Source organism: Bombina bombina, chromosome 12, assembly GCF_027579735.1.
Source record: "Bombina bombina isolate aBomBom1 chromosome 12, aBomBom1.pri, whole genome shotgun sequence".
Taxonomy (NCBI): Eukaryota; Metazoa; Chordata; class Amphibia; order Anura; family Bombinatoridae; genus Bombina; species Bombina bombina.
The window spans coordinates 128,839,627-128,861,087 of NC_069510.1; the positions used below are offsets into that span (position 1 = coordinate 128,839,627).

Consider the following 21,461-nt stretch of genomic DNA (forward strand, 5'->3'; position numbering starts at 1 on the left):
CTCCTTCAACCTATTTCGTGCATTATTCCTGTCACTACAGCGGCGTGGTTCTGGTTCGAGGAACTGGAAAAGTCGCTCAGTAGGGAGACTCTGTATGAGGAGGTCATGGACAGAATTCACGCACTTAAGTTAGCTAATTCCTTTATTTTAGACACCGCTTTGCAGTTAGCGAGGTTAGCGGCGAAAAATTCAGGGTTTGCAATTGTGGCGCGCAGAGCGCTCTGGCTAAAGTCTTGGTCGGCGGATGTATCTTCCAATACAAAATTGCTTAATATCCCTTTCAAAGGTAAGACCCTTTTTGGGCCAGAATTGAAAGAGATTATTTCAGACATCACTGGGGGAAAGGGCCATGCCCTCCCACAAGATAGACCTTTCAAGGCTAAGAATAAGTCCAATTTTCGTTCCTTTCACAATTTCAGTAACGGACCGGCTTCCAACTCTGCAGCCTCTAGACAAGAGGGTAACTCTTACCAGGCTAAACCAGCTTGGAAACCAATGCAAGGCTGGAACAAGGGTAAACGGGCCAAGAATCCTGCTGCTGCTGCCAAGACAGCATGAAGGGGTAGCCCCCGATCCGGGACCGGATCTAGTAGGGGGCAGACTCTCTCTCTTTGCTCAGGCTTGGGCAAGAGATGTTCAGGATCCCTGGGCACTAGAAATAGTCTCTCAGGGTTATCTTCTAGAATTCAAGGAACTACCTACCCCCAAGTGGAAGGTTCCACATGTCTCACTTATCTTCAAACCAAATAAAGAGACAGGCATTCTTACATTGTGTAGAAGACCTGTTAAAGATGGGAGTAATACACCCAGTTCCAACTGTGGAACAAGGTCAGGTGTTTTAATCAAATCTGTTTGTAGTTCCCAAAAAAGAGGGAACTTTCCGACCAATTCTGGATTTAAAAATTCTAAACAAATTTTTCAGAGTTCCATCGTTCAAAATGGAAACCATTCGAACAATTTTACCTACAATCCAGGAGGGTCAATTTATGACTACCGTGGATTTAAAGGATGCATATCTACATATTCCTATCCACAAAGATCATCATCAGTTCCTAAGGTTCGCCTTTCTGGACAAACATTATCAGTTCGTGGCTCTCCCATTCGGGCTAGCCACTGCTCCAAGAATTTTCACAAAGGTGCTCGGGTCCCTTCTAGCGGTTCTAAGACCAAGGGGTATTGCAGTGGCACCTTATCTGGACGACATTCTAATCCAAGCGTCGTCTCTTTCCAAAGCAAAGGCTCATACAGACATTGTTCTAGCCTTTCCCAGATCTCACGGGTGGAAGGTGAACGTAGAAAAGAGTTCACTGTCTCCGTCGACAAGAGTTCCCTTTTTGGGAACAATAATAGATTCTTTAGAAATGAAGATCTTCCTGACAGAAGTCAGAAAGTCAAAGCTTCTAAACACTTATCAAGTTCTTCACTCTATTCTGCAGCCTTCCATAGCTCAGTGCATGGAAGTAGTAGGGTTGATGGTTGCAGCAATGGACATAGTTCCTTTTGCTCGAATTCATCTAAGACCATTACAACTGTGCATGCTCAAGCAGTGGAATGGGGACTATACAGACTTGTCTCCAAAGATTCAAGTAGACCCGATGACCAGAGACTCACTCCGTTGGTGGTTGTCCCAGGATCACCTGTCTCAGGGAATGAGTTTCCGCAGACCAGAGTGGGTCATTGTCACGACCGACGCCAGTCTATTGGGCTGGGGCGCGGTCTGGGATTCCCTGAAAGCTCAGGGTTTATGGTCTCGGGAAGAGTCTCTTCTCCCGATCAACATCCTGGAACTGAGAGCGATATTCAATGCTCTCCGGGCTTGGCTTCAACTAGCGAAGGCCGGATTCATAAGATTCCAGTCAGACAACATGACGACTGTAGCTTACATCAACCATCAGGGGGGAACAAGGAGTTCCTTGACGATGAGAGAGGTATCCAAAATCATCAAATGGGCGGAGGATCACTCCTGCCACCTATCTGCAATCCACATCCCAGGAGTAAACAACTGGGAGGCGGATTATCTGAGTCGTCAGACTTTTCATCCGGGGGAGTGGGAACTCCACCCGGAGGTGTTTGCCCAGTTGACTCAATTATGGGGCATTCCAGACATGGATCTGATGGCGTCTCGTCAGAACTTCAAGGTTCCTTGCTACGGGTCCAGATCCAGGGATCCCAAGGCGACTCTAGTGGATGCATTAGTGGCGCCTTGGTCGTTCAACCTAGCTTATGCGTTTCCACCGTTCCCTCTCCTTCCCAGGCTTGTAGCCAGGATCAAACAGGAGAAGGCCTCGGTAATTCTGATAGCTCCTGCGTGGCCACGCAGGACTTGGTATGCAGACCTGGTGAATATGTCATCGGCTCCACCATGGAAGCTACCTTTGAGACAGGATCTTCTAGTACAAGGTCCATTCGAACATCCAAATCTAGTTTCTCTGCAGCTGACTGCTTGGAAATTGAACGTTTGATTTTATCCAAGCGTGGGTTTTCAGATTCAGTGATAGATACTCTGGTTAAAGCCAGAAAACCTGTGACTAGAAAGATTTACCATAAAATATGGAAAAGATATATCTGTTGGTGTGAATCCAAGGGATTCTCCTGGAGTAAGATTAAAATTCCTAAAATCATCTCCTTTCTCCAAGGTGGTTTGGATAAGGGATTGTCAGCGAGTTCTCTAAAAGGACAGATTTCTGCTTTATCTGTCTTGTTACACAAACGACTGGCAGCTGTGCCAGATGTACAAGCTTTTGTACAGGCTTTGGTCAGAATCAAGCCTGTTTACAGACCCTTGACTCCTCCCTGGAGTCTAAATTTAGTTATTTCAGTTCTTCAAGGGGTTCCGTTTGAACCCTTACATTCCATAGATATCAAGTTACTATCTTGGAAAGTTCTGTTTTTGGTTGCTATTTCTTCTGCTAGAAGAGTTTCTGAATTATCTGCTTTGCAGTGTGATCCACCCTATCTGGTGTTCCATTCAGATAAGGTTGTTTTGCGTACCAAGCCTGGTTTTCTTCCAAAAGTTGTTTCCAACAAGAATATTAACCAGGAAATAGTTGTTCCTTCTTTGTGTCCGAATCCAGTTTCAAAGAAGGAACGTTTATTACACAATTTAGATGTAGTCCGTGCTTTAAAGTTCTATTTAGAAGCAACAAAGGATTTCAGACAAACTTCTTCTTTGTTTGTCGTTTATTCTGGTAAGAGGAGAGGACAAAAAGCTACTGCTACCTCTCTTTCTTTCTGGCTGAAAAGCATCATCCGATTGGCTTATGAGACTGCCGGACGGCAGCCTCCTGAACGAATCACAGCTCACTCTACTAGGGCTGTGGCTTCCACATGGGCCTTCAAGAACGAGGCTTCTGTTGATCAGATATGTAAGGCAGCGACTTGGTCTTCTCTGCACACTTTTGCCAAATTCTACAAATTTGATACTTATGCTTCTTCGGAGGCTATTTTTGGGAGAAAGGTTTTGCAAGCCGTGGTGCCTTCTGTTTAGGTAACCTGATTTGCTCCCTCCCTTCATCCGTGTCCTAAAGCTTTGGTATTGGTTCCCACAAGTTATGGATGACGCCGTGGACCGGACACACCAAGGTTGGAGAAAACAGAATTTATGCTTACCTGATAAATTACTTTCTCCAACGGTGTGTCCGGTCCACGGCCCGCCCTGGTTTTTTAATCGGGTTTGAAAAATTTCTTTCTCTATACACTACAGTCACCACGGCACCCTATAGTTTCTCCTTTTTTTCTCCTAACCGTCGGTCGAATGACTGGGGGGGCGGAGCCTGGGAGGGGCTATATGGACAGCTTTTGCTGTGCTCTTTGCCATTTCCTGTTGGGGAAGAGAATATTCCCACAAGTTATGGATGACGCCGTGGACCGGACACACCGTTGGAGAAAGTAATTTATCAGGTAAGCATAAATTCTGTTTTTAAAATTGTCAGAAAAAAAATCTACTACTCATTTGTTCAGACTAAGTGCTGTTGCATTTGTTGATTATGCAACTCTACTGTGTTAACTGGTCCTTTAATGTCCCTTTTAAGACTTGTTAATGAAGCTGCATTGGCAGCTTCGGAGCCCATACTGTGCAGGCTCATGTGAGCCAGCGCCTGCAGTTTAAGAAGGTGGCAGATGGAAACCAATGCTTATAAGATCATGATTGGTTGTGTGAGAACTGGGGCAGACTTATGCAAGAGAGCTCTTAAACTTAGGGGGGGGCATAAAACCCAAAATCTTTTTCATGATTCACTTAGAGCTCACAATTTTTAACCACTTTACACTTTTTATCTATTATGTAATTTTGATTTGTTCTCTTGGGTAGCCTTTGTTGAAAATCATCCCTAGGTAGGCTTATGAGTATTGTTGTATCATGTGATAGGAGCAGTGCACTTTCTCATTACAGAACCCAGCTGATAAAGCTCTGCATTTTATACTGGTGCCACCATCTTGTAGCTCATGGATTGTTGTATCCTGTGATAGGAGCAGTGCACTTTATCTCATTACAGAATCCAGCTGGTAAAGCTCTACATTTTATACTGGTGCTGCTATCGTGTAGCTCATGTATTGTTGTATCCTGTGATAGGAGCAGTGCACTTTATCTCATTACAGAATCCAGCTAGTAAAGCTCTGCATTTTATACTGGTGCCGCCATCTTGTAGCTGTGTATTGTTGTATCCTGTGATAGGAGCAGAGCACTTTATCTCATTATAGAATCCAGCTGGTAAAGCTCTGCATTTTATACTGGTGCCGCCATCTTGTAGCTGTGTATTGTTGTATCCTGTGATAGGAGCAGAGCACTTTATCTCATTATAGAATCCAGCTGGTAAAGCTCTGCATTTTATACTGGTGCCGCAATCTTGTAGCTGTGTATTGTTGTATCCTGTGATAGGAGCAGTGCACTTTATCTCATTACAGAATCCAGCTGGTAAAGCTCTGCATTTTATACTGGTGCCGCCATCTTGTAGCTGTGTATTGTTGTATCCTGTGATAGGAGCAGTGCACTTTATCTCATTACAGAATCCAGCTAGTAAAGCTCTGCATTTTATACTAGTGCCGCCATCTTGTAGCTGTGTATTGTTGTATCCTGTGATAGGAGCAGTGCACTTTATCTCATTACAGAATCCAGCTGGTAAAGCTCTGCATTTTATACTGGTGCTGCCATCTTGTAGCTGTGTATTGTTGTATCCTGTGATAGGAGCAGAGCACTTTATCTCATTACAGAATCCAGCTGGTAAAGCTCTGCATTTTATACTGGTGCTGCCATCTTGTACTTCATGTATTGTTGTATCCTGTGATAGGAGCTGTGCACTTTATCTCATTACAGAATCCAGCTGGTAAAGCTCTGTATTTTATACTGGTGCCGCCATCTTGTAGCTGTGTATTGTTGTATCCTGTGATAGGAGCAGTGCACTTTATCTCATTACAGAATCCAGCTGGTAAAGCTCTGCATTTTATACTGGTGCCACCATCTTGTAGCTCACGTATTGTTGTATCCTGTGATAGGAGCAGTCCACTTTATCTCATTATAGAATCCAGCTGGTAAAGCGCTGCATTTTATACTGGTGCCGCCATCTTGTAGCTCACTTATTATTGTATCATGTGATAGGAGCAGTGCACTTTATCTCATTACAGAATCCAGCTGGTAAAGCTCTGCATTTTATACTGGTGCCACCATCTTGTAGCTCATGTATTGTTGTATCCTGTGATAGGAGCAGTGCCCTTTATCTCATTACAGAATCCAGCTGGTAAAGTTCTGCATTTTATACTGGTGCCGCCATCTTGTAGCTGCATATTGTTGTATCCTGTGATAGGAGCAGTGCTCTTTATCTCATTACAGAACCCAGCTGGTAAAGCTCTGCATTTTATACTGGTGCCACCATCTTGTAGCTGTGTATTGTTGTATCCTGTGATAGGAGCAGTGCACTTTATCTCATTACAGAACCCAGCTGGTAAAGCTCTGCATTTTATACTGGTGCCACCATCTTGTAGCTCATGTATTGTATCCTGTGATAGGAGCTGTGCACTTTATCTCATTACAGAATTCAGCTGGTAAAGCTCTGCATTTTATACTGGTACCGCCATCTTGTAGCTGCGTATTGTTGTATCCTGTATTGCAGTACACTTTCTCATTACAGTATCCAGCTGGTAAAGCTCTGCATTTTATACTGGTGCCACCATCTTGTAGCTGCGTATTGTTGTATCATGTGATAGGAGCAGTGCACTTTATCTCATTACAGAACACAGCTGTTAAAGCTCTGCATTTTATACTGGTGCCACCATCTTGTAGCTCACGTATTGTATCATGTGATAGGAGCAGTGCACTTTATCTCATTACAGTATCCAGCTGGTAAAGCTCGGCATTTTATACTGGTGCCGCCATCTTGTAGCTGCGTATTGTTACATCATGTGATATGAGCAGTGCACTTTATCTCCTTACAGTATCCAGCTGGTAAAGCTCTGCATTTTATACTGGTGCCACCATCTTGTAGCTGCGTATTATTGTATTCTGTATTGCAGTACACTTTCTCATTACAGTGCGCTCACACAGATCACTGTTTTGACAGCTGTACCTTTCGCTTCAGTATAGCTCTCATTATAATAAAGCAGATGTGTTACATTTTTGCTTTTTATTGCACAGTTTAAAAGTTACACAACAAATATAAGTTCCAAGATGGCGGTACCCAGTGTGAAGATGCAGAACTTCACTAACTGATCTTTGTAAGGGGTGAAATAAGAGTGACTTTTAAAGAGAGGAAAAAGCAATAGTATCAGGTACTACTCTATGCTGGCATTGTACTCATCACTTTAATGTCCTCTTTAAAATTCAAACATTCTTTGTTTTGCTCAGACAGTCCATGTGTTCATACATTACCTAAAGTGCTCATTAAACACGTGAATTTCTAGTTATTTGTTAATTAGGTCATCTTGATATCATCATGTACAAAATGTTAGTCTTTATGAACCTGCCTATTTTGTCTATTTGGTGAACACCTTAAATTGTGACAACTGTTGTTTAAAGCTGTTAAATATTTTCCTTAGGATTGTTTGTATTTTATCCTATGAAAAGGACAGACATGCCAGTGTTGCCTGGCTAAGAACCCTATATCTATGTAAAAAATGAATCCCAGTGGACATGTTTTACAGTCATAGTATCTAGACCGAAATGCGTGGCTATTTGACATTATTGATCTGCATTATGAAAGCAGACATATGTCTTGAATGCTGCTGTTGGCCTCTATTAATGTGTACACAAATCTGCTTAATCTTTACATCATGTTTAATTTGGTGGCCAGTAGGGAGGATTTAAAGATTTTCCCTGTGTTTTATATTCCCAAGTAGCCCAGGGCATGGGGGGGCTAAAAGTAAGTTTTCCTTATTCCCCGCATGAGAGCATGCGATCAATGTGACAGCATTTGCCCAGCTGGTCTATGCAGTTTATAGACTCTTGATCATTAAATGCCCCCCCCCCCCCCCCTCAGTGACATCTCATAATACATTCATTTCAGCCACCATGCCCACTTGTCCCCTATCTTCTGGCCTTTTAAATGAAGAATGCATTTTCCAGTAGGATGAAGTTGGCTTATCTGAAATAATTCTTCTGATTTATTTTCCCTCTTTCTTCTCTTCCACAGTTGGCAACCAGTTAGGGGCTCTGGTACATCAAAGGTAAGCAGTGGGCTATGTTTTATTATTTATTGATTACCATCTAATTGTTTATTGATCTGCCATCTGTACTCTAGTATGAGACAAGCCTTGGTTTCAGACACGGAAAATGGGAATTTTGTGCTACTTTTTTTTCCCCTCCTCAACCTTTTAAGCTATTTTTTCCAAATTCAGCTCATGAATGAGGCATTGGATGTCCAGGGCTTAGAAATAGGGTATGGTCAATAATTGTAGATTTATGGTGGGTGCTCCTTTTTATATGCCAGATGAGCTTGTTGACTAGTTGTACTTAGTGATGTCATCGTTATTTTAATAAGTCATTTTCTAGGAACAGGATCTGTAAAATACCATTTACACCAAGAGATATGTAATAATGACCAGTAATGCCAGATGTAATGGTTTAAGGAAATACCTCCTCATGCTGGGGAGGTGTATTTTTAGAATAAGATGGAAATATATTTAGAAGCCAGAATTAAGTTTTTTGTTTGCCTTTTTTGTAATAAACCCCACATTTGTACTATGAGGTCATAGTTTATGCACAGGATTTTCTTTTTACATGTATGCCAAAAAGATTAATTTAAATATATATTTATTAGGTTAGTAATAAAACTGGCTCTAAATTCCCATTAATTGGGATGAAGTCCAAAAATACATTTAAACAGTTAAGATTCAGGAGGAGCAAACAGTCATAAAATCTAGGAGCCAGCTAAGGTTTTTATTTTTTTTTAGGAGCCAGAAAGAACTTTTAGGAGCCAGAGTGGAGGAGGTACATATAATGTTCAACAAATTTTAGGAGACAGAAGTAAAAAAAATTTAGGCTCTATGGCGCCTCAGGATTTTTTCCACCCTGAAGTTTCGAATGTGTAGCCATGGAAGGGCCAGTCAAGGATGGCTGGTAATTCTGGGTATTTTTTTTTATTTTTTTTTAAATTTGTGTTTGTATTTTTTTTTTATTAAACAAATGTTTTTCTATCATTCTAAAACTCCTGGCTAACGTTTGGCTACAACCTGTGCAGTTAATGTTGTTACTGTGACTGGTGTGATTTGTATCGGACTTCATTGTTAGTCTGTATTGTACCATGTGTGACCTTAACGCTCCTCTCTCTTCCTAGGACTGTGATGACAGAAGAATATAAAGTGCCTGATAAGATGGTTGGATTCAGTAAGTGTCTCATTTACATGTCCAACTCTATAGTTCTTAAAGGTGTAACAAAATGATTTTGTATAAAGTGTATAACTGTTTTCAAATCTAACCCGTGTGTGTCCCCTTTTGTATAATGTAGATTATAGAAGATTACTTTTAATCTAAAGGATACATTTATGATTATATCTTTATTCCACAAACTTCCTCTAGTTTTAGTAGCCTATAGAAAGAAATTCTTCTATTTCCTCAATGGCCTTTTACATTGTGTAGATTTACTTTTTAATTGATGTGCCCTGAATATTATTTAACTGTAGCCTCTTATAGTATTGCAGCTTTCTAAATCAGCTTTTCTGTATGATATTATAACACACAAAAGCATCAGGGCGTTGCTTTAAGCTACATATCTTAACGATCGTATGCTATAATACAGTTGTCTGTTTTTTTTTTTTTTTTAAATCCAGAGACCAAATAAGCTCTTAATTGTTATATGGGGTTATTGTCATTGCAGTTATTGGAAGAGGAGGAGAGCAGATTTCTCGGATTCAGACAGAGTCTGGCTGCAAAATTCAGATAGCTCCAGGTAAAAGCCAGCATGAGTCTATCCAATTCATCTAGCGATAGCAACCTTTCTTTTTGAGAAAACAGTTTTCTGGTGCGTCATACAGTGCTGGCTTTGTTTCCCTATATAATGGTGTTTACTTGCACTGCATTGAATGTATTTCTTAAGTCTGAAAGCTGTCCTATAGTAACATTGGTCTGTGTTTTTTTTAAGCTTTAACACTGATCTGTTTATCTGTTGCAGAGTATATGTATGTATGTATGTGGTGTGTGTATATAAAAAAAAAGCGGAAGCTCCTAGGGTTAGTACTAAATGCTAATAGGTATTAGAGAAATCCCCTAAATAATATATTAGGGATTTATCTAGTGCACGGAAATCTAGAAGACTAAATAGAAATATAAAGCTATAACAAGTAGATTTTATCCAGCACCACCTAGGTGTAGCTATTATCCAGAACAACTGTAACACAGAAAAGAGGGGAGACCATTTCAGGGCTGCAAACCAAAATGTGATATTTTATACTTTCATAAGTACATGAAACAGAGTTACACAGATTATGACTATTTTAGTGACAATCTGAGGGTACCCTAGTTGCCACACAATTACTATATAGCTAATTGAGTTATCAAATATGTCACTGTATGATACAGTTAACAATATTAACAGCGTGCATATCATATCGTGTGTGTGTATATATATATATATATATATATATATATATATATATATATATATATATATATATATATATGTATATATAAAATAATGTATCATGCAGTGAGAATGAATCCGGTGATGATCCTTGGTTACCCACCACAGACAAGCCAGCACACGAGATGTAGCAAAACACCACTTTAATGTGTAAGGCGCATAACGTTTCGGCCCCAAACTGGAGCCTTGGTCACATGCAGCAAGTCACAACAGACAGGCATAGAATATGATACAGCACAGATACATTAAATACCCCCACCCACCAATAAAAAACGTTGCACAAAACCGCCAAATCACAGACAATGACATACAGCTGTAAATATTAACTAATCAAGATAGACCGAGACCGGCCTCACATTACCGTTGCAATACTGTAAAAAGCGATAATCACATCACAGCGTAATGGCATCATCGCGCCAGACGTGCGTCACCATGGTAACCTGATAGGACACCGGGTCTAACTCAGCCCAATCACAAGTGAGCAATCCGCTCAACTAAGCCCTAGCATATTCGTAACCATTGCAGCAACATGGGTGCGCGATGTAAGCTATTAGATATATTACATCAAGAATGAACTAGATTCAACAAATATTTAAAACATCACATCAAATTCTTATAGGTATACTGAGCTAATAGCATAATGCAGAAACCAAAAACAGTAACAGAAAATGTCATGACTTGTAACCATGGCAACCCAAGTGTTTAACCCGTGAATTAAAAAACGAATTTGATCACACAATAGCAAAAAAAATACTGAATGAATACATGGTCACAATTCAGATGACCCATAGTTATTGCTAAAAAAGAGCAAACAATCAAAACAATATTGGGCACCACTGGTACAATTGCATAAATCAAGGGACATTAAAATCATGTGACAACATGTACTCAGTCAGTATACATTGAACTGAACATTAACTACAACGTTCACAAGGAACAGGTAGAAACTGTTAAGTCGGATGAGAGGAAGACCACAGTCACTTGTAAAAGCAGCTATAATCAATCGTCGTATTGAGACCTCTCGGGGTGATAGTATCCAACCGGTGGATCCAACGTGACTCCAACTTTAATAAGGCCTTAGCCCGATCACCCCTCACTGTTGGCGAGTGCTGATCCACTACATAATTTTATTATATATATGTGTATATATATATATATATATATATATATATATATATATATATATATGTGTGTGTATGTATATATATATATATATATATATATATATATATATATATATATATATATATATATAGTGTGTGTATATATCAATATATTCATAAGTTTACATACCCTGGCAGAATTTGATTTCTTGGCCATTTTTCAGTGAAAGTGAATAACACAAAAACTTTTCTTTCACTCATGGTTAGTGTTTGGCTGAAGCCATTTATTATCAATCAACTGTGTTTACTCTTTAAATCATAAAGACAACAGAAACTACCCAAATGACCCTGATCAAAAGTTTACACACCCCAGTTCTTAATACCGTGTATTGACCCCTTTAACATCAATGACAGCTTGAAGTTTTTTGTGGTATTTGTGGATGAGGCTCTTTATCTTCTCAGATGGTAAAGCTGCCCATTCTTCCTGGTAAAAAGCCTCCGTTTCCTGTAAATTATTGGGCTGTCTTGCATGAACTGCACGTTTGAGATCTCCTCAGAGTGGCTCAATGATATTGAGGTCAGGAGACTGAGACGGCCACTCCAGAACCTTCACTTTATTCTGCTGTAGCCAATGACAGGTAGACTTGGCCTTGTGTTTAGGATCGTTGTCATGTTGGAATGTCCCATGCGCAGCTTCCGGGCTGATGAATGCACATTTTCCTCCAGTATTTTTTGATAACATACTGCATTCATCTTGCCATCAATTCTGACTAAATTTCCTGTGCCTTTGTAGCTCACACATCTCCAAAACATCAGCGATCCACCTCTGTGTTTCACAGTTAGTTGGTCTACCTGACCGTGGTTTGGTTTCAACAGAACCCCTCATTTCTTCTGTTATGTGTGATCAGTCCACGGGTCATCATTACTTCTGGGATATAACTCCTCCCCAACAGGAAATGCAAGAGGATTCACCCAGCAGAGCTGCATATAGCTCCTCCCCTCTACGTCAGTCCCAGTCATTCTCTTGCACCCAACGACTAGATAGGATGTGTGAGAGGACTATGGTGATTATACTTAGTTTTTATGACTTCAATCAAAAGTTTGTTATTTTAAAATAGCACCGGAGCGTGTTATTACTTCTCTGGCAGAGTTTGAGGAAGAATCTGACAGAGATTTTTTACTATGATTTTAACCGGAGTCGTTAAGATCATATTGCTGTTCTCGACCATCTGAGGGAGGTAAAGGCTTCAGATCAGGGGACAGCGGGCAGATGAATCTGCATTGAGGTATGTGGCAGTTTTTATTTTCTGAATGGAATTGATGAGAAAAGCCTGCCATACCGTTAAAATGACATGTATGTATACACTTCAGTATTCTGGGGATGGTATTTCACCGGAACTACTGTGTTAAAGGTCACTAATCCTTTTAATAACTATTCTCATGTTAAACGTTTTTGCTGGAATGTAGAATCGTTTACATTGCTGAGGTACTGTGTGAATAAATATTTGGGCATTATTTTCCACTTGGCAGTTTTTTGCTTTAATTGTGACAGTTTCGTTTCTCTTCACTGCTGTGTGGGAGAGGGAGGGGCCGTTTTTGGCGCTCTTTGCTACGCATCAAAAAATTCCAGTCAGCTACTTTTATATTTCCTACATGATCCGGTTCATCTCTGACAGATCTCAGGGGTCTTCAAACTTCTTTGAAGGGAGGTAAATTCTCTCAGCAGAGCTGTGAGAATTCTTATAGTGACTGTGAATAAAAAAAAACGTTGTTTTGTTTTCTTATGTACAAATTTAATTAGTGTTGTTTTTTACTAATGGGAACAAACCTTTGCTAAAAGTTGTGTTGTTTTAAAGTTTGATGCTATAACTGTTTTTCAGTTCATTATTTCAACTGTCATTTAATCGTTAGTACCTCTTTGAGGCACAGTGCGTTTTTTTGCTAAAAAAGATTATAACCAAGTTGTAAGTTTTTTTTTTTTTTTTGCTAGTGTGTTAAACATGTCTGACTCAGAGGAAGATATCTGTGTCATTTGTTCCAATGCCAAGGTGGAGCCCAATAGAAATTTATGTACTAACTGTATTGATGCTACTTTAAATAAAAGTCAATCTGTACAATGTGAACAAATTTCACCAAACAGCGAGGGGAGAGTTATGCCGACTAACTCGCCTCACGCGACAGTACCTGCATCTCCCGCCCGGGAGGTGCGTGATATTTTGGCGCCTAGTACATCTGGGCGGCCATTACAGATAACATTACAAGATATGGCTACTGTTATGACTGAAGTTTTGTCTAAATTACCAGAACTAAGAGGCAAGCGTGATCACTCTGGGGTGAGAACAGAGTGCGCTGACAATGCTAGGGCCATGTCTGATACTGCGTCACAGCTCGCAGAGCATGAGGACGGAGAGCTTCATTCTGTGGGTGACGGTTCTGATCCAAACAGATTGGACTCAGATATTTCAAATTTTAAATTTAAATTGGAGAACCTCCGTGTACTACTAGGGGAGGTCTTAGCAGCTCTCAACGATTGTAACACCGTTGCAATACCAGAGAAACTGTGTAGGTTGGATAAATACTTTGCGGTACCGGCGAGTACTGACGTTTTTCCTATACCTAAGAGACTAACTGAAATTGTTACTAAGGAGTGGGATAGACCCGGTGTGCCGTTCTCACCCCCTCCAATATTTAGAAAGATGTTTCCAATAGACGCCACCACTCGGGACTTATGGCAAACGGTCCCCAAGGTGGAGGGAGCAGTTTCTACTTTAGCTAAGCGTACCACTATCCCGGTGGAGGATAGCTGTGCTTTCTCAGATCCAATGGATAAAAAATTAGAGGGTTACCTTAAGAAAATGTTTGTTCAACAAGGTTTTATATTACAACCCCTTGCATGTATCGCGCCGATTACGGCTGCGGCAGCATTTTGGATTGAGTCGCTTGAAGAGAACCTTAGTTCCTCTACGCTAGACGACATTACGGACAGGCTTAGAGTCCTTAAACTAGCTAATTCTTTCATTTCGGAGGCCGTAGTACATTTAACCAAACTTACGGCTAAGAACTCAGGATTCGCCATACAGGCACGCAGGGCACTGTGGCTAAAATCCTGGTCAGCTGATGTTACTTCTAAGTCCAAATTACTTAATATACCTTTCAAGGGGCAGTCCTTATTCGGGCCCGGTTTGAAAGAAATTATCGCTGACATTACGGGAGGTAAGGGCCACGCCCTACCTCAAGACAAGGCCAAAGCTAAGGCTAGACAGTCTAATTTTCGTCCCTTTCGGAATTTCAAGACAGGAGCAGCATCAACCTCCACTGCACCAAAACAGGAAGGAGCTGTTGCTCGTTACAGGCAAGGCTGGAAGCCTAACCAGTCCTGGAACAAAAGCAAGCAGGCCAGGAAACCTGCTGCTGCCCCAAAGACAGCATGAACCGAGAGCCCCCGATCCGGGACCGGATCTAGTAGGGGGCAGACTCTCTCTCTTCGCCCAGGCCTGGGCAAGAGATGTTCAGGATCCCTGGGCACTAGAGATCATATCTCAGGGATACCTTCTAGACTTCAAATTATCTCCCCCAAGAGGGAGATTTCATCTGTCAAGGTTGTCAACAAACCAGATAAAGAAAGAAGCGTTTCTACGCTGCGTACAAGATCTGTTAACAATGGGAGTGATCCATCCGGTTCCGTGGTCTGAACAAGGACAAGGGTTCTACTCAAACCTGTTTGTGGTTCCCAAAAAAGAGGGAACTTTCAGGCCAATCTTAGATTTAAAGACTCTAAACAAATTCCTAAGAGTTCCATCGTTCAAAATGGAAACTATTCGGACAATCTTACCCATGATCCAAGAGGGTCAGTACATGACCACAGTGGATTTAAAGGATGCTTACCTTCACATACCGATCCACAAAGATCATCACCGGTATCTAAGGTTTGCCTTCTTAGACAGGCACTACCAGTTTGTAGCTCTTCCATTCGGATTGGCTACGGCTCCAAGAATCTTCACAAAGGTTCTGGGTGCCCTTCTAGCGGTACTAAGACCGCGAGGGATTTCGGTAGCTCCGTACCTAGACGACATTCTAATACAAGCTTCAAGCTTTCAAACTGCCAAGTCTCATACAGAGTTAGTTCTGGCATTTCTAAGGTCGCATGGATGGAAAGTGAACGAAAAGAAGAGTTCTCTCTTTCCTCTCACAAGAGTTCCATTCTTGGGGACTCTTATAGATTCTGTAGAAATGAAGATTTACCTGACAGAAGACAGGTTAACAAAACTTCAAAATGCATGCCGCGTCCTTCATTCCATTCAACACCCGTCAGTAGCTCAATGCATGGAGGTGATCGGCTTAATGGTAGCGGCAATGGACATAGTACCTTTTGCACGCCTACACCTCAGACCGCTGCAATTATGCATGCTGAGTCAGTGGAATGGGGATTACTCAGATTTGTCCCCTACTCTGAATCTGAATCAAGAGACCAGAAATTCTCTTCTATGGTGGCTTTATCGGCCACACCTGTCCAGGGGGATGCCATTCAGCAGGCCAGACTGGACAATTGTAACAACAGACGCCAGCCTACTAGGTTGGGGCGCTGTCTGGAATTCTCTGAGGGCTCAGGGACTATGGAATCAGGAGGAGAGTCTCCTACCAATAAACATTCTGGAATTGAGAGCAGTTCTCAATGCCCTTCTGGCTTGGCCCCAGTTAACAACTCGGGGGTTCATCAGGTTTCAGTCGGACAACATCACGACTGTAGCTTACATCAACCATCAGGGAGGGACAAGAAGCTCCCTAGCAATGATGGAAGTATCAAAGATAATTCGCTGGGCAGAGTCTCACTCTTGCCACCTGTCAGCAATCCACATCCCGGGAGTGGAGAACTGGGAGGCGGATTTCTTGAGTCGCCAGACTTTTCATCCGGGGGAGTGGGAACTTCATCCGGAGGTCTTTGCCCAAATACTTCGACGTTGGGGCAAACCAGAGATAGATCTCATGGCGTCTCGCCAGAACGCCAAACTTCCTCGCTACGGGTCCAGATCCAGGGATCCAGGAGCAGTTCTGATAGATGCTTTGACAGCACCTTGGAACTTCAGGATGGCTTATGTGTTTCCACCCTTCCCGCTGCTTCCTCGATTGATTGCCAAAATCAAACAGGAGAGAGCATCAGTAATTCTAATAGCACCTGCTTGGCCACGCAGGACTTGGTATGCAGATCTAGTGGACATGTCATCCTGTCCGCCTTGGTCTCTACCTCTAAGACAGGACCTTCTGATACAGGGTCCATTCAAACATCAAAATCTAACTTCTCTGAAGCTGACTGCTTGGAAATTGAACGCTTGATTTTATCAAAACGTGGTTTTTCTGAGTCGGTTATTGATACCTTGATTCAGGCTAGGAAGCCTGTTACCAGAAGGATTTACCATAAAATATGGCGGAAATACCTATACTGGTGCGAATCCAAAGGTTACTCCTGGAGTAAGGTTAGGATCGCTAGGATATTGTCTTTTCTACAAGAAGGTTTAGAAAAGGGTTTATCAGCTAGTTCATTAAAGGGACAGATTTCAGCTCTGTCCATCTTGTTACACAGACGTCTGTCAGAAAATCCAGACGTCCAGTCCTTTTGTCAGGCTTTAGCTAGGATCAAGCCTGTGTTTAAAGCTGTTGCTCCACCATGGAGTTTAAACTTAGTTCTTAACGTTTTACAGGGTGTTCCGTTTGAACCCCTTCATTCCATTGATATAAAAATGTTATCTTGGAAAGTTCTGTTTTTAATGGCTATTTCCTCGGCTCGAAGAGTCTCTGAGTTATCAGCCTTACATTGTGATTCCCCTTATCTGATTTTTCACTCAGACAAGGTAGTTCTGCGTACTAAACCTGGGTTCTTACCTAAGGTAGTCACTAACAGGAACATCAATCAAGAGATTGTTGTCCCATCCTTGTGTCCAAATCCTTCTTCAAAGAAGGAACGTCTTTTACACAATCTGGATGTAGTTCGTGCCCTCAAGTTCTACTTGCAGGCAACTAAAGATTTTCGCCAAACTTCTTCCTTGTTTGTCGTTTACTCTGGACAGAGGAGAGGTCAAAAAGCTTCTGCTACCTCTCTCTCTTTTTGGCTTCGTAGCATAATACGTTTAGCCTATGAGACTGCTGGACAGCAGCCTCCTGAAAGAATTACAGCTCACTCCACTAGAGCTGTGGCTTCCACTTGGGCCTTTAAGAATGAGGCCTCTGTTGAACAGATTTGCAAGGCTGCAACTTGGTCTTCGCTTCATACTTTTTCCAAATTTTACAAATTTGACACTTTTGCTTCTTCGGAGGCTATTTTTGGGAGAAAGGTTCTTCAGGCAGTGGTTCCTTCTGTATAATGAGCCTGCCTATCCCTCCCGTCATCCGTGTACTTTTGCTTTGGTATTGGTATCCCAGAAGTAATGATGACCCGTGGACTGATCACACATAACAGAAGAAAACATAATTTATGCTTACCTGATAAATTCCTTTCTTCTGTTGTGTGATCAGTCCACGGCCCGCCCTGTTTTAAGGCAGGTAAATATCTTTTAAATTATACTCCAGTCACCACTTCACCCTTGGTTACTCCTTTCTCGTTGATTCTTGGTCGAATGACTGGGACTGACGTAGAGGGGAGGAGCTATATGCAGCTCTGCTGGGTGAATCCTCTTGCATTTCCTGTTGGGGAGGAGTTATATCCCAGAAGTAATGATGACCCGTGGACTGATCACACAACAGAAGAAAGGAATTTATCAGGTAAGCATAAATTATGTTTTTCCACTTCTTGATTAGAGTTTGAACACTGCTGATTGGCATTCTCAATTCCTTGGATATCTTTCTTCTACAAGATACAAGTCCACGGATTTCATCCTTTTGTTATGGCATAATTTTTTATTTTTTTGTGAAAACGTTAGTATAGACCTCATGGCTTATTTAAACCGCTTCCCATGCGGTTATGGAGAGAGATCTTGCGACGCCCACGGTGGGCGGAGCCTAATTCACACGCGCAGTTTCTTCTCACTAGTAGACAGCAGGAGCTGTGTCAAGGTGCATGGGCTGTTATCGTTGTTTAAAGTGTGTTTCTCTTGTTAAGTGTATCCAGTCCACGGATCATCCATTACTTGTGGGATATTCTCCTTCCCAACAGGAAGTTGCAAGAGGATCACCGACAGCAGAGCTGCTATATAGCTCCTCCCCTCACTGCCATATCCAGTCATTCTCTTGCAACTCTCAACTAAGATGGAGATCGTAAGAGGACTGTGGTGTTTTATACTTAGTTTATTTCTTCAATCAAAAGTTTGTTATTTTTAAATGGTACCGGAGTGTACTGTTTATCTCAGGCAGTATTTAGAAGAAGAATCTGCCTGCGTTTTCTATGATTTTAGCAGAAGTAACTAAGATCCTTTGCTGTTCTCACATATTCTGAGGAGTGAGGTAACTTCAGAGGGGGAATATCGTGCAGGTTTTCCTGTAATAAGGTATGTGCAGTTAAAATATTTTTCTAGGGATGGAATTTGCTACAAAATGCTGCTGATACCGAAGTAATGTAAGTAAAGCCTTAAATGCAGTGATAGCGACTGGTATCAGGCTTATTAATAGAGATACATACTCTTATAAAAGTGTATTTTAAAACGTTTGCTGGCATGTTTAATCGTTTTTTTACATATGTTTGGTGATAAAACTTATTGGGGCCTAGTTTTTTCCACATGGCTGGCTTGAATTTTGCCTAGAAACAGTTCCCTGAGGCTTCCCACTGTTGTATTATGAGTAGGAGGGGCCTATTTTGGCGTGTTTTTTTTTTTTGCACAGCAAAAATTACAGACAGACATCCAGCTTCTTCCTGCATGATCCAGGACTTCTCTGAAGGGCTCAAAAGGCTTCAAAAGTCGTATTGAGGGAGGTAAAAAGCCACAGTAGAGCTGTGGCAGTTGTTGTGACTGTTTAAAAAACGTTTTTGTCATTTGTTATTCCGTTTTTGGTATTAAGGGGTTAATCATCCATTTGCAAGTGGGTGCAATGCTCTGCTAACTTATTACATACACTGCAAAAATTTCGTTAGTGTAACTGCATTTTTTCACTGTTATTTCAAAATTTGGGAAAATTTGTGTTTCTTAAAGGCGCAGTAACGTTTTTTTATGTTGCTTGTAAACTTGTTTTAAAGTGTTTTCCAAGCTTGCTAGTCTCATTGCTAGTCTGTTTAAACATGTCTGACACAGAGGAACCTACTTGTTCATTATGTTTGAAAGCCATGGTGGAGCCCCATAGGAGAATGTGTACTAAATGTATTGATTTCACCTTAAACAGTAAAGATCAGTCTTTATCTATAAAAGAATTATCACCAGAGGGTTCTGTCGAGGGGGAAGTTATGCCGACTAACTCTCCCAACGTGTCAGACCCTTCGCCTCCCGCTCAGGGGACGCACGCTAATATGGCGCCAATTACATCAGGGACGCCCATAGCGATTACCTTGCAGGACATGGCTGCAATCATGAATAATACCCTGTCAGAGGTATTATCTAGATTGCCTGAATTAAGAGGCAAGCGCGATAGCTCTGGGGTTAGGAGAGATACAGAGCGCGCAAATGCTGTTAGAGCCATGTCTGATACTGCGTCACAGTATGCAGAACATGAGGACGGAGAGCTTCAGTCTGTGGGTGACATCTCTGAGCTTGAGAACCTCCGTGTATTAGCTGCTCTGAATGGCTGTAACACAGTTGCAATTCCAGAGAAATTGTGTAGGCTGGATAGATACTATGCGGTGCCGGTGTGTACTGACGTTTTTCCTATACCTAAAAGGCTTACAGAAATTATTAGCAAGGAGTGGGATAGACCCGGTGTGCCCTTTTCCCCACCTCCTATATTTAGAAAAATGTTTCCAATAGACACCACTACACGGGACTTATGGCAGACGGTCCCTAAGGTGGAGGGAGCAGTTTCTACTTTAGCAAAGCGTACCACTATCCCGGTTGAGGACAGTTGTGCTTTTTCAGATCCAATGGATAAAAAATTGGAGGATTACCTTAAGAAAATGTTTATTCAACAAGGTTTTATTTTACAGCCCCTTGCATGCATTGCGTCTGTCACTGCTGCGGCGGCATTCTGGTTTGAGGCACTGGAAGAGGCCATCCAGACAGCTCCATTGAATGAAATTATTGACAAGCTTAGAACGCTTAAGCTAGCTAACTCATTTGTTTCTGATGCCATTGTTCATTTGACGCTGACGTGACTTCAAAGTCTAAATTACTCAACATTCCTTTCAAGGGGCAGACCTTATTCGGGCCTGACTTGAAGGAAATTATTGCTCACATTACTGGAGGCAAGGGTCATACCCTTCCTCAGGACAGGGCCAAATCAAAGGCCAAACAGTCTAATTTTCGTGCCTTTCGAAATTTCAAAGCAGGAGCAGCATCAACTTCCTCCGCTTCAAAACAAGAGGGAACTGTTGCTCATTCCAGACAGGCCTGGAAACCTAACCAGTCCTGGAACAAGGGCAAGCAGGCCAGAAAGCCTGCTGCTGCCCCCAAGACAGCATGAAGGAACGGCCCCCTATCCGGAAACGGATCTAGTGGGGGGCAGACTTTCTCTCTTCGCCCAGGCGTGGGCAAGAGATGTTCAGGATCCCTGGGCGTTGGAGATCATATCTCAGGGATATCTTCTGGACTTAAAAGCTTCTCCTCCACAAGGGAGATTTCATCTTTCAAGGTTATCAGCAAACCAGATAAAGAAAGAGGCATTCCTAAGCTGTGTGCAAGACCTCCTAGTAATGGGAGTGATCCATCCAGTTCCGTGGACGGAACAAGGACAGGGATTTTATTCAAATCTGTTTGTGGTTCCCAAGAAAGAGGGAACCTTCAGACCAATTTTGGATGTAAAGATCTTAAACAAATTCCTCAGAGTTCCATCATTCAAAATGGAAACTATTCGGACCATCCTACCCATGATCCAAGAGGGTCAGTACATGACCACAGTGGACTTAAAGGATGCCTACCTTCACATACCGATTCACAAAGATCATCATCGGTTCCTAAGGTTTGCCTTTCTAGACAGGCATTACCAATTTGTAGCTCTTCCCTTCGGGTTGGCCACTGCCCCGAGAATTTTTACAAAGGTTCTGGGCTCACTTCTGGAGGTTCTAAGACCGCGAGGCATAGCGGTGGCTCCGTATCTAGACGACATCCTGATACAGGCGTCAAGCTTTCAAATTGCCAAGTCTCATACAGAGATAGTTCTGGCATTTCTGAGGTCGCATGGGTGGAAAGTGAACGCGGAAAAGAGTTCTCTATCACCACTCACAAGA

General features: G+C 41.9%; 1 protein-coding gene across 2 annotated transcripts in view; it reads left to right on the top strand.

The window, feature by feature from the left end:
* The window catches only part of FUBP3 (far upstream element binding protein 3), a 248,426-nt gene that overhangs the window by 90,498 nt on the left and 136,467 nt on the right, over positions 1–21,461 (top strand). For both annotated transcript variants that reach the window (XM_053695769.1, XM_053695770.1), the window contains 3 exons: positions 7,620–7,653; positions 8,763–8,812; positions 9,303–9,374. In XM_053695769.1, coding sequence (XP_053551744.1) covers positions 7,620–7,653; positions 8,763–8,812; positions 9,303–9,374 — 156 coding nt within the window. The remainder of the gene's footprint in view (positions 1–7,619; positions 7,654–8,762; positions 8,813–9,302; positions 9,375–21,461) is intronic.